General features: G+C 51.4%; 1 protein-coding gene across 1 annotated transcript in view; it reads left to right on the top strand.

Annotated features, from left to right (window-relative positions):
* The window catches only part of KIF15 (kinesin family member 15), a 263,264-nt gene that overhangs the window by 5,270 nt on the left and 243,884 nt on the right, over positions 1–14,110 (top strand). The window contains exons 4-5 of the mRNA XM_075315169.1: positions 2,170–2,246; positions 9,073–9,110. Coding sequence (XP_075171284.1) covers positions 2,170–2,246; positions 9,073–9,110 — 115 coding nt within the window. The remainder of the gene's footprint in view (positions 1–2,169; positions 2,247–9,072; positions 9,111–14,110) is intronic.

Here is a 14,110-nt window from a genome sequence, read left to right as displayed (position 1 = left end):
TGTGTTCTGATTCTCACATGCTAGAGGATTGGAGCACAGTGAATGACACTCGGCTCACACTCACAGCAGAGCCTGAGATGTAATTAGCATATTGCATCCGATGCTCTCTTGAGCCAGTCACCGGATGCTTTATGCTAGTTTGACCCCGACCTGATACTGGCGCTCACTGAGTCTCCACCTCTGCTCCCAGTATCTTATTGTCCACGATGCTGCTGTGCTCACTGACTGTCCGCTGCTCTGTCAACATGACATGCTGCAGACAAGAGCAGACACTGATATCTGTCCTGGAGTCTCAGTGCCAGGATGCAGGGAGGGAGGGGGGGGTAAAGCACAGGTGTTTGTATTAGAAGAAGCAAAAAAACCACAATCTACGCCTGGGGAAGAGGGGACTTACAAAACCGGAAAGCCTGTTAAAGGCTATGTGCACACACTGTGGATTTGTTTCTCCAGAGAAAAACGCACCTTCTGGCAGAAAAACGCACCTCCCTGCGGAAAAACCACACCAAAAATACATTCTTTTTTACCGCGATTTTCTCCCTGTGGTTTTTTTTAACATTGAACACAGGTGGAAAACGCAGAAAAGAAGTGACATTCTACAGTGGTACCTCGCTTAACGAGTAACCCTCTTAACGAGAATTTCGCTTAACAAGCAAAGCTTTCTGTAAATTTGTAACTATTTACGAAAAAGCTTTGCTGTACGAGCGAAATTCTCACCTCACACACTTCCGGTTTCGTCCATCCACCACACTCTGACCAGCACTTGCAGTCCACACAAACACACACATGTACTCACAAACAGACATACACGCACACACATACAGTATTATGCTCACCTTACCTTCCGTTCCACCGCCGGCCTCATGGTTCTTGTAGTTCCCGGGTACATCGCGACGTCCTTGGAGCGAACTAAAAGACCCAGGAGGCCTGCGATGGAACGGAAGGTAAGGTGAGCATATAATATAGTGTACCTTCCGTTTCATCGCCGGCCTCCTGGGTGCTGTAGTGCGCCGCTGCGCTCCAGTCCACGCTGTGTATCTGCATCCATAGCGACGAGGGAGGAACTTCCTGTCACCGATAATGAAAGGCAGAGCGCTGGCCAATCAGAGGCAAGCGGCTCTGCCCTTGACGTCAGCGCTCTGGCCGGGAAGTTCCTGCCTCGTCGTTATGGTAATGCGTTACACAGCCCGGCCCCGTACCAGAGAACAGAAAGTCCCAGCAGACCGGCGATGGAACGGAAGGTAAGGTGAGCATATAATGTGTGAGTTTGTGTGAGTTTGTGTGAGTTTGTGTGAGTTTGTGTGAGTTTGTGTGAGTTTGTGTGAGTTTGTGTGAGTTTGTGTGAGTTTGTGTGAGTTTGTGTATGTGTGGAATGATAGAATAGGGGACCAGGATGGGACATTTTAGACGTTGTGGAACGGATCGTCAGCATTGCAATGATTTCCTATGGGAAATCTTGCTCTGCTGAAACGAGTACCTTGATTAACAAGCACAGTCCCAGAACGGATTGTTCTCGTTAAGCAAGGTACCACGGTATTTCTTTTTGCAGACTTAAAGCAAAACCTGCAAGGAAAAAAAAAAACAGTGTGTGCACAGCATTTTGGATTTCTCATATGCTTTTCTGGTGATGGACAACATGAAGCATATGAACAAAAACTGCACCAATTCTGCAGCAAAAAACGCAGCGTGCACACAGGGCCTAGAGGTTTCTAAAGCAAGAACCTATCTGTGCACCTTGCTACATTTGCTGTAACAAGTGATAGGACACACTTCTGAGCTCCTGACGCTGGATGTGAATACAGTGTCTTCAAATACAGTATATCAATACAGTAAGAACCACATTATAAATGTTTCCCAAAACTATGAATTTTCCTGCAATGTTTAATTATTAAAAATTACAATGTGTATGTGTATATTATAATATGAATGAGCGGAGCTACTCAGATATGAAAGGCTGCATCACTGATCTGAGCAGCTTTCCCCGTTAGTTTATTAACTTGTCGTCGCACTATATTTCACATTGTACATACTCTTATGTCAGGTGCAGGGGGGTGGAGCTCGCTCGGGGGCTGAGCATGCTCAGTACAGTTTCTGTCGCAGTCTTAGGGATGGTACACATGGCAGAAGTGCTTATTGTCTGTGGTGTTTATTCTTCTGTATTGTCATTTTCAGGAATCTGTTTTCTCAAGTGTGGCAAAGAACATAGTGGAGTCTTGTATGAATGGCTACAATGGCACCATCTTTGCTTAGTAAGTACATTTCTTGTGAACAATCCACACTACCTTTGTCCTGAGAAATGTTTAGTTTTGCCAAGAGAATCTTTACCCTGTGTGTGCAAGAAATAGAACGTATCTCTAGCTTAAGGCGCACCCATAACATACAGATTTAATAAGTGAATGCGCCAAGTAACTATAATAGACTTGGAGCTCTATAAGACAGTCTAGTCTAAGTTTACATTGTGTAGTTTCTGTAAATCTGCCCCAATATACTTGGTTATTATTAATAAAGTTTATTAATCCAGTAAAAAAGAACAGTGTAAGTTTCTATCTGACCCTGCAACTGACCGTGCTCCGGCATCTAGGGAGGCCAGGGAGCATTACAGTACAGAGCGTGGACATTGTACAGAGTTTGGATACGTCTTTCTTTTGCACACATCATAGTAGTTTGTCCTTTTTCCAGATGACCAATTCTCATTAAGTACAGGTAACCCTGAGCAGGTTACATGTAGTGGTTTATCACCAAGGAGAATAAGGGAATCTCATTTTATAGCTCTAAGGAAGCGATTAAGTATGGGGGGATGCTGTTACAGACCTGGTCTGAAGCCCCCGATGTTGCACCCGCAGCTCCGTATCATGAAGCACATAGACACTTTGTCTGACTGTTATATAGTCAATGCAGTGCAGTTATTTTAGAAATGGATTTTCTTCGACGCTCTATTGGGAGACCCAGACGATTGGGTGTATAGCACTGCCTCCGGAGGCCACACAAAGCAATTACACTAAAAAGTGTAAGGCCCCTCCCCTTCTGGCTATACACCCCCAGTGGGATCACTGGCTCACCAGTTTTCTGCTTTGTGCGAAGGAGGTCAGACATCCACGCATAGCTCCACTGTTTGTAGTCAGCAGTAGCTGCTGGCTCTATCGGATGGAAGAAAAGAGGGCCCATATGGGGCCCCCAGCATGCTCCCTTCTCACCCGCGGTTGGTGCTTGTAAGGTTGAGGTACCTATTGCTGGTACAGAGGCTGGAGCCCACATGCTGTTTTCCTTCCACATCCCCTTAGGGCTCTGTGGAAGTGGGATCTTGCCGGCCCCCAAGCCCTGGGGCCGGGCTCCATCCACAGACCCATAGAACCTGCTGGATTGGGAGCGGGAGTGCCGTTCAGGGACAAGGCCCTGCAACTTTCAGGTACTCTGTGTCCCCGGCAGGCACGGACACTCTCAGGGCTTGCTGAGCGTTGTAGTGCGCCGGGGACAGTGGCGCTGTACGCTGGGGGTTAGGTCACTGCAGCTTTGCTGAGTGACGTTGTGTGTTGGGAACTACTGCGCCGACCGCTCCTGGAGCAGCGGCGCAGCTGCGACTTGTGGTGCGCCGGGGGCTTGGCGCCGACCGCGCTTTTACGGCGGCGGCGCTTCTAACTTTAGCCCCCGGCTTCTGCGGCCTAGCGCCGCTTCGTTCCCGCCCCCACCCTGTCAATCAGGGTAGGGGAGAGACGCTGCTCAATGGCAGCGCCGAGGGCTGGAGCTTTATTTACATGCTCCAGCCCTCTCACTAGGCACAAGGGGAAGCAGACTTCCCGCTCTTCGTCGGTGTACGCCCAGGGCCCGCCCCCCCCTCTCCACAAGGACGCCGGCAGCCATTACACATGCGATCTGGCTGGGGAAAGGCAGCAGGCTCTGGGAGACCCAGACTAGAGGGATTTCTGGCGACCACACACCGCTCCTAAGCGGGCGGTAAGCTGCACAGTAGTGCTGGCCCCACTAGTGCCTCAGTGATATATTAGTGTACTTTTTTCTGGTACCATATATATATTTATATAGTGCACTGTAAGGTCGCTTCTTGGCTGGACACCCTGTACTGCTCTGAGGAGGCAGCAACATGTCATCCGCAAAACGCAAGGCTGCCAAGGCACGGGCTGTGTACACTGTTTGTACTGCATGTGGGGCTGATCTACCGGCAGGCTCCAATGATTCACATTGTGTGCAATGTTCAGTCCCAGTGGCACTTCGTCAGCCAGAGCCTAATGTGGTGGTAGCCCAGGCAGAGACGCCTGTGAACCCTGCCCCGGTGACGGGGACAGACTTTGCAGTGTTTGCTGATAAAATGTCTGAGGCTATGACAAAAATCCTGGAGACCTTGCAGGCCAGGCCAGTTCCTCAGACCATGGACACTGCTGTGGCTATGCTCTCTAGTCCCCCTCAGTTGGAACTAATCCGTACTTCAAGGGGGTCTCAAGCATCACAAGCTGAAGTCTCTGACTCAGATGACAGTCCCAGGCAGCCTAAGCGAGCTCGCTGGGAAAGACCCTCGACGTCATCACACTGCTCAGGGTCTCAGCGAGAAGAATCTCTCTGTGATGAGACTGAGGACGGTGATCAGGATTCTAATCCTGAGACCCCTCTCAATCTGGATGCCCCTGATGGTGACGCCATGGTTAATGACCTTATATCGGCGATTAATAGACTGTTGGATATTTCTCCCCCTGCTCCTTCAGCAGAGGAGGCAGCTGCACAGCAGGAGAAGTTCCATTTCCTGTATCCCAAGCGTAAATTAAGTGCTTTTTTGGACCACTCTGACTTCAGAGAATCAATCCAGAAGCACGACGCTCATCCAGACAAGCGTTTCTCTAAGCGTTCTAAGGATACCCGTTATCCTTTTCCCGCTGAAGTGGCCAAACGCTGGACCCAGTGCCCAAAGGTGGATCCCCCAATTTCCAAGCTTGCGGCTAGATCCATAGTCGCAGTAGAGGATGGCGCTTCACTTAAAGATGCCAACGACAGACAGATGGACCTTTGGTTGAAATCTGTCTATGAAGCTATCGGCGCGTCGTTTGCTCCAGCATTCGCGGCCGTGTGGGCACTACAAGCTATTTCAGCTGGTTTAGCACAGGTGGATGCTATCATGCATCCAGCAGTGCCACAGGTGGCGTCCCTAACTTCGCAAATGTCTGCGTTTGCGACCTATGCTATCAATGCTGTCCTAGAATCTACGAGCCGTACCTCTATGGCGGCCGCCAATTCTGTGGTTTTGCGCAGAGCCTTATGGTTAAAGGACTGGAAAGCAGATGCTGGTTCCAAAAAATGCTTAACCAGCTTGCCATTATCTAGAGACAGACTGTTTGGTGAGCCATTGGCTGAAATCATAAAACAGTCCAAGGGCAAGGACTCTTCCTTGCCACAGCCCAGAGCAAGTAAACCTCAACAGAAAAAGTGGCAGTCGAGGTTTCGGTTCTTTCGAGGCTCGGGCAAGCCCCAATTTTCCTCGTCCAAAGGGACTCAGAAAGGACATGGGAGCTCAGATTCCTGGCGGGCTCACTCACGCCCCAGGAAAGCAAATGGAGGAACCGCTTCCAAGGCGGCTACCTCATGACTTTCGGCCTCCTCCCTCCGCATCCTCGGTCGGTGGCAGGCTCTCCCGCTTTTGCGACATTTGGCTGTCACAGGTCAAAGACCGGTGGGTAACAGACATTTTGTCTCGCGGGTACAGAATCGAGTTCAGTTCTCGGCCTCCACTTCGGTTCTTCAGAACCTCCCCACACCCCAACCGAGCAGATGCCCTGCTGCAGGCGGTGGACTCTCTAAGAGCAGAAGGAGTCGTGATCCCTGTCCCCCCTCTGGAACGGGGGCGAGGATTTTACTCCAATCTCTTTGTGGTTCCAAAAAAGGACGGCTCCTTCCGTCCTGTTCTGGACCTAAAACTGCTCAACAAGCATGTGAACGCCAGGCGGTTCCGGATGGAATCCCTCCGCTCAGTCATTGCCTCAATGTCCCAAGGAGATTTCCTAGCATCAATAGACATCAAAGATGCTTATCTCCACGTGCCGATTGCTACGGAGCACCAACGCTTTCTGCGCTTCGTGATAGGAGACGAACATCTTCAGTTCGTGGCTCTGCCATTTGGTCTGGCGACAGCCCCCCGGGTGTTCACCAAGATCATGGCAGCAGTGGTAGCAGTCTTGCACTCTCACGGACACTCTGTGATCCCTTACTTGGACGATCTACTGGTCAAGGCACCCTCTCAGGAGGCATGCCAACTCAGCCTGAATTTTGCACTGGAGACTCTCCAGGCGTTCGGGTGGATCATCAACTTCCCAAAGTCAAATCTGTCACCGACCCAATCACTAACGTATCTTGGCATGGAGTTTCATACTCTCTCAGCGATAGTGAAGCTTCCGCTGAGCAAGCAGCGGTCACTACAGACAGGGGTGCAGGCTCTCCTTCAAGGTCAGTCGCACTCCTTAAGACGCCTCATGCACTTCCTCGGGAAGATGGTGGCGGCAATAGAGGCGGTTCCGTTTGCGCAGTTTCATCTGCGTCCACTTCAATGGGACATTCTCCGCCAATGGGACGGGAAGTCGACATCCCTGGACAGGAAAGTCTCCCTTTCCCAGACGGCCAAGGACTCTCTGCAGTGGTGGCTCCTTTCCACCTCATTGTCACAGGGAAGATCCTTCCTACCACCGTCCTGGGCGGTGGTCACGACAGACGCGAGTCTGTCAGGGTGGGGAGCAGTGTTTCTCCACCACAGGGCTCAGGGTACGTGGACTCAGCAGGAGTCCAGCCTTCAGATCAATGTTCTGGAAATCAGAGCAGTGTTTCTTGCCCTACTAGCCTTCCAGCAGTGGCTGGAAGGGAAGCAGATCCGAATTCAATCGGACAACTCCACAGCGGTGGCATACATCAATCACCAAGGAGGGACTCGCAGTCGGCAAGCCTTCCAGGAAGTCCGGCGCATTATGATGTGGGTGGAAGCCACGGCCTCCACCATATCCGCAGTTCACATGCCCGGCGTAGAAAACTGGGAAGCAGACTTCCTCAGTCGCCAGGGCATGGACGCAGGGGAATGGTCCCTTCACCCGGACGTGTTTCAGGAAATCTGTCGCCGATGGGGAAGGCCGGACGTCGACCTAATGGCGTCCCGGCACAACAACAAGATCCCAACCTTCATGGCACGGTCTCGCGATCAAAGAGCTCTAGCAGCAGACGCCCTAGTGCAGGATTGGTCGCAGTTCCGGCTCCCTTATGTGTTTCCACCTCTGGCACTCTTGCCCAGAGTGCTACGCAAGATCAGATCCGACTGCAGCCGCGTCATACTCGTCGCTCCAGACTGGCCGAGGAGGGCGTGGTATCCGGATCTGTGGCATCTCACGGTCGGCCAACCGTGGGCACTACCAGACCGACCAGACTTACTGTCCCAAGGGCCGTTTTTCCATCGGAATTCTGCGGCCCTCAACCTGACTGCGTGGCCATTGAGTCCTGGATCCTAGCGTCTTCAGGCTTATCCCAAGGGGTCGTTGCCACCATGAGACAGGCTAGGAAGCCCACGTCTGCTAAGATCTACCACAGAACGTGGAGGATATTCTTATCCTGGTGCTCTGCTCAGAGAGTGTCTCCCTGGCCATTTGCATTACCTACCCTTCTTTCTTTCCTCCAATCTGGGTTAGAAAAAGGTTTGTCGCTCGGCTCCCTTAAAGGGCAAGTCTCGGCGCTATCCGTCTTTTTTCAGAGGCGTCTAGCACGACTTTCTAAGGTGCGCACGTTCCTACAGGGGGTTTGCCATATAGTTCCCCCGTACAAGCGGCCGTTAGATCCATGGGATCTGAACAGGGTACTAGTTGCCCTCCAGAAGCCGCCCTTCGAGCCTCTGAGGGAGGTTTCACTTTCTAGACTATCACAGAAAGTGGCTTTTCTGGTAGCGATCACCTCTCTTCGGAGAGTGTCTGAGCTAGCAGCGTTGTCTTCCAAGGCTCCCTTCCTGGTCTTCCACCAGGACAAGGTAGTGCTGCGCCCCATTCAGGAGTTTCTCCCGAAGGTGGTATCCTCTTTTCATCTTAATCAGGATATCTTTTTGCCTTCGTTTTGTCCTCATGCAGTTCATCGGTATGAGAAGGATTTACATTTGTTAGATCTGGTGAGAGCACTCAGAATCTACATTTCCCGCACAGCGCCCCTGCGCCGTTCGGATGCACTCTTTGTCCTTGTCGCTGGTAAGCGCAAAGGGTCGCAGGCTTCTAAGGCCACCCTGGCTCGATGGATCAAAGAACCAATTCTTGAAGCCTACCGTTCTGCGGGGCTTCAGGTTCCATCAGGGCTAAAGGCCCATTCTACCAGAGCCGTGGGTGCGTCCTGGGCATTACGACACCAGGCTACGGCTCAACAGGTGTGCCAGGCAGCTACCTGGTCGAGTCTGCACACTTTCACCAAACATTATCAGGTGCATACCTATGCTTCGGCGGACGCCAGCCTAGGTAGAAGAGTCCTGCAGGCGGCAGTTGCCTCCCCGTAGGGGAGGGCTGTCTTGCAGCTCTAACATGAGGTATTTCTTTACCCACCCAGGGACAGCTTTTGGACGTCCCAATCGTCTGGGTCTCCCAATAGAGCGCCGAAGAAGAAGGGAATTTTGTTACTTACTGTAAATTCCTTTTCTTCTAGCTCTTATTGGGAGACCCAGCACCCGCCCTGTTGTCCTTCGGGATTTTTGGTTTGTTTGCGGGTACACATGTTGTTCATGTTGAACGGTTTTCTGTTCTCCGATGTTACTCGGAGTGAATTTGTTTAAACCAGTTATTGGCTTTCCTCCTTCTTGCTTTTGCACTAAAACTGGTGAGCCAGTGATCCCACTGGGGGTGTATAGCCAGAAGGGGAGGGGCCTTACACTTTTTAGTGTAATTGCTTTGTGTGGCCTCCGGAGGCAGTGCTATACACCCAATCGTCTGGGTCTCCCAATAAGAGCTAGAAGAAAAGGAATTTACGGTAAGTAACAAAATTCCCTTCATCTTTATTGTTCAGGTGGCCTAAATCCCCCTGTATGGTACTGACTACACTCAGCAAAGTGATAATTTTCTTTTTCAATTTTAGTGGTCAGACTGGATCGGGGAAAACATTTACAATGCTCGGTAAGAACAGGTTGTTTGTTTTTCTTTTTACGTGTATAGACGCTATCTTCTTTTTATGGTTGGGGAGGTTTTCACTGTTTTATGAAAATTATAATAACCATGCTTTTTGGACTATAAGACACACCCCAGCCTAAGATAACAGAAAATAGGAAACATATTTTGTAATAATTAAATTTCTGCAATCAACACACATACATAAGACTTATAGATGCACCGTACACAAACATCAGCTTCTGCTACCTACACACACAGCTACAACATCATCTGCTGCATCATTCACACACAGCTTGAGCTACAACACCTTCTGCTGCATCATCCACTCACTCAGCTGAGCTACAACACCTTCTGCTGCATCATCCACTCACACAGCTGAGCTACAACACCTTCTGCTGCATCATCCACACACACAGCTGAGCTACAACACCTTCTGCTGTATCATCCACTCACTCAGCTGAGCTACAACACCTTCTGCTGCATCATCCACACACAGCTGAGCTACAACACCTTCTGCTGCATCATCCACACACACAGCTGAGCTACAACACCTTCTGCTGCATCATCCACACACAGCTGAACTACAACACCTTCTGCTGCATCATCCACACACAGCTGAGCTACAACACCTTCTGCTGCATCATCCACACACACAGCTGAGCTACAACACCTTCTGCTGCATCATCCACTCACTCAGCTGAGCTACAACACCTTCTGCTGCATCATCCACACACACACAGCTGAGCTACAACACCTTCTGCTGCATCATCCACACACACAGCTGAGCTACAACACCTTCTGCTGCATCATCCACACACACACAGCTGAGCTACAACACCTTCTGCTGCATCATCCACACACACAGCTGAGCTACAACACCTTCTGCTGCATCATCCACACACACAGCTGAGCTACAACACCTTCTGCTGCATCATCCACACACACAGCTGAGCTACAACACCATCTGCTGCATCATCCACACACAGCTGAGCTACAACACCATCTGCTGCATCATCCACACACAGCTGAGCTACAACACCTTCTGCTGCATCATCCACACACACAGCTGAGCTACAACACCATGTGCTGGATCATCCACACACACAGCTGAGCTACAACACCATGTGCTGCATCATCCACACACACAGCTGAGCTACAACACCATCTGCTGCATCATCCACATACACAGCTGAGCTACAACACCATCTGCTGCATCATCCACACACACAGCTCAGCTACATTAACACACAGTATAAATAACCAGGAATGTGACTGATCACATGAACTAGCAGGTCTTTTGGCCCGCCAGGATCTGCTGCATCTATGAAGCATAAGGCTCTGTGCCCACGTTGCGTATTTGCATGCAGTTATGCTGCGTATTGCACTGCAGCATAACTGCATGCGTCCTGCGTCCCCAGCACAATCTATGAAGATTGTGCATAATCCATGCGCATGTTGCTTTTTAGAACGCAGCGATTTAGCAGTATGCAAATCGCTGCGTTCTAAAACGCAACATGTCACTTATTACGTGCGCTTTGGGTGCAGGTCCCGCTCTGTCTATGGTGGGGGCTGCATCCAGAGCGCATGAAATCGGCTTTTTCCTACATTCATTACGCAGTGTTTCTGCAGCGATTTAAAGCACACATGTGCTGTCCAAATCGCTGCAGAAATTTCTGCAGGGACAGGACGCAACGTGGGCACATAGCCTTAGAGACATGAAGGTCCTGGTAGCTTCCTCTCCTGCTTTGCACTGATCAGAGGACACGGTCAGCAAGAGGAGATCGGTTCTCTCAGTAATAGGGTCTTACACTGTGTTATTGTTCCCTTCAATCACAGGAAGCTGCCTACAGACTATAAGACACACTTTTTAGCAATTTGTTTTTAATCTTGTTAAAAAGTGCATCTTGTAGTCCAAACAATGTGGTATTTCTTTGTCGCTCTATTGGGAGACCCAGACAATTGGGTGTATAGGCTATGCCTCCGGAGGCCGCACAAAGTATTACACTCAAAAGTGTTAAGCCCCTCCCCTTCTGCCTATACACCCCCCGTGCTCCCACGGGCTCCTCAGTTTTTTGCTTTGTGCGAAGGAGGTCAGACACGCACAGCACAGCTCCACAGATTAGTCAGCAGCAGCTGCTGACTGTGTCGGTTGGAAGAAAAGTGGGCCCATATAGGGCCCCCAGCATGCTCCCTTCTCACCCCACTCTTGTCGGCGGTGTTGTTAAGGTTGAGGTATCCATTGCGGGTACGGAGGCTGGAGCCCACATGCTGCTTTCCTTCCCCATCCCCCTCAGGGCTCTGGGTGAAGTGGGATCCTATCGGTCTCCAGGCACTGAGACCGTGCTTCATCCACAACTCCTGTGGAGCCTGCTGGATAGGAGCCGGGTATCGTTCAGGGACATGGCCCTGCTACGTGAAGGTACTCTGTATCCCTGTGGGGACCGCGCACGGCAACACCTCAGCTTTGCTGGGTGTGCTAGTGCACCGGGGGACCGGGTTAAACTGTGCCATTACACACTCAGCGTCGCTGAGTGTGTTTATATGTAGAGGCTACCGCGCTAACCGCCGCTGCCATGGGAAACTGCGGCGCGGCTGGGACTTGTAGTTCGCCGGGGACTTCGGCGTTGGCCGCGCTTTTACGGCGGCCACGCTTATACTCGAGTCCCCGGCTTGGCTTGCGGCCTAGTTTCACTTTCTCCCGCCCTCAGCCCTGACAGGCAGGGGAAGGGCGGGACGCTGCACGGAAGAGCAGCACTGAGGGCTGGAGTATGATTTCCATACTCCACCCCCCTCACTGTGCACAGTGTGAGCACCTCGGCTACGCCCACGGCTCCCTCCTCTCGTCAGGACGCCGCAGCCATTTCCTGTCAGCTCCTACGACGCTGCAGAGAGGGACAAACCCTGAGAGACCCAGACACGGTCTCTGGTGGCCTCATAACCGCTTTAGGCGGCTGGTAAGCAGCACCTGTTGGTGCTAGCCTCATGGTGCTGTAGTGTACTGATACATTATCTGTTTTTAGTATATATTTTACACTGTATGAGCACAGTTCATTCTGGCTATATACCCTAGTGTGTTACTCAGGGAAAACAATAGCATGGCGCCCACAAAAGGCAGGGGTGCCAAAAACACAGGCTTATTATGCTGCCTGCGTCGCTTGTACGACCCAGCTGCCGGCAGGTTCCATTGACCCTCATTGTGTGCAATGTTCGGCCCCTGTGTCACTTCTTCAGCCAGGGCCTCTGCTAAGAGGGGCCCAGGGGGAGCCACCTGTTGACACTGTCCTAGTGACGGGGACGGAGTTTGCAAAACTCTCTGAGACTATGGCTAAGATACTAGAAGCCTTGCAGTCCAGGCCGGTATCTCAGCAAAGGGACTCTGTTGAATCATTGTTCCCTGACCCCCTCAGTTGGACCAACAATGTCCTCCCGGGGTATCTCATGCATCCCAGGCTGAGGGTTCTGACTTAGACCCCAGCCCCAGACCGACTAAGCGGGCTCGCTTAGAATTTCCCTCGACATCATATTGTTCAGGGTCTCAGCGGGGGGAATCTCTGGTTGATAATGCGGAGACAGCTGATCAGGATTCTGATCCTGAGGGCACTCTCAATCTTAATACTCCAGACGGGGACACCATACTGAACGTTCTTATTGCGTCCATCGATCAAATGCTGGATATTTCTCCCTCAGCTCCTCCGGCGGAGGAGTCAGCTTCTCTTACACCGAGTATGTTTCTAGACCACTCTGATTTCAGAGAGGCACTCCAGAATCATCATGCTTGTCCAGATAAGCGTTTTTTCTAAGCGCCTTAAGGATACACGTTATCCTTTTCCCCCTGACGTGGTTAAAGGTTGGACTCAGTGTCCCAAAGTGGATCCTCCAATCTCCAGACTGGCGGCTAGATCCATACTTGCAGTGGACGAGGGGGCCTCGCTCAAGGATGCCACTGACAGGCAGATGGAGCTCTGGTTGAAATCCATCTATGAAGCTATCGGAGCTTCTTTTGCCCCAGCATTCGCAGCTGTATGGGCGCTACAAGCTATCTCAGCAGGTCAAGCACAAATTGAAGCAGCCACATGCACGGCCGCGCCACAAGTGGCATCCATTACCACCCAGACCTCGGCAATTGCGTCTTACGCTATTATTGCTGTCCTGGACTCTGCGAGCCGTACGGCGGTCGCGGCCGCCAATTCGGTGGTACTCCGCAGGGCCTTGTGGCTACGGGAATGGAAGGCAGATTCTGCTTCCAAAAAAGCGCTTAACCAGTTTGCCAATTTCTGGCGACAGGCTGTTTGGCGAGCGTCTGGATGAAATCATCAAACAATCCAAGGGAAAGGATACATCCTTACCCCAGTCCAAACAGGACATACCCCAACGGAGGAGAGGGCAGTCGAGGTTTCGGCCCTTTCAGGGCGCGGGCAGGTCCCAATTCTCCTCGTCCAAAAGGTCTCAGAAAGTACAAAGGAACTCTGATGCATGGCGGTCTAAGTCACGTCCTTAAAAGGCCACCGGAGGCGCCGCTAACAAAGCGGCTTCCTCATGACTTTCGACCTCCTCTAGTAGCATCCTCGGTCGGTGGCAGGCTTTCCCGCTTTTGCGACACCTGGCTGCCACAAATAAAAGACCGCTGGGTGAGAGACATTCTGTCTCACGGTTACAAGATAGAGTTCACCTCTCGTCCCCCGACTCGATTCTTCAGGTCATCCCCGCCTCACTAGCGAGCCGAGGCTCTTCGGCAGGCGCTGCGCACTCTGAAGGCAGAAGGAGTGGTGATCCCGGTTCCTCTTCAGCAACTGAGCCACGGTTTTTACTCCAACTTGTTTGTGCTCCCAAAGGAGGACGGGTCTTTCCGCCCGGTCCTGGACCTGAAACTGCTCAACAAACATGTAAAAACCAGACGGTTCAGGATGGAATCCCCCCGCCCCGTCATCGCCTCAATGTCCCAAGGAGATTTCCTTGCGTCGATCGATATCAAAGATGCTTATCTCCACGTACCGATTGCTCCAGAG

The sequence above is a fragment of the Anomaloglossus baeobatrachus genome, chromosome 6 (genome assembly GCF_048569485.1).
Source record: "Anomaloglossus baeobatrachus isolate aAnoBae1 chromosome 6, aAnoBae1.hap1, whole genome shotgun sequence".
NCBI classification, from domain to species: domain Eukaryota; kingdom Metazoa; phylum Chordata; class Amphibia; order Anura; family Aromobatidae; genus Anomaloglossus; species Anomaloglossus baeobatrachus.
Note: the sequence above shows the minus strand (reverse complement) of the source record. Positions and strands in the feature narration are given on the sequence as shown.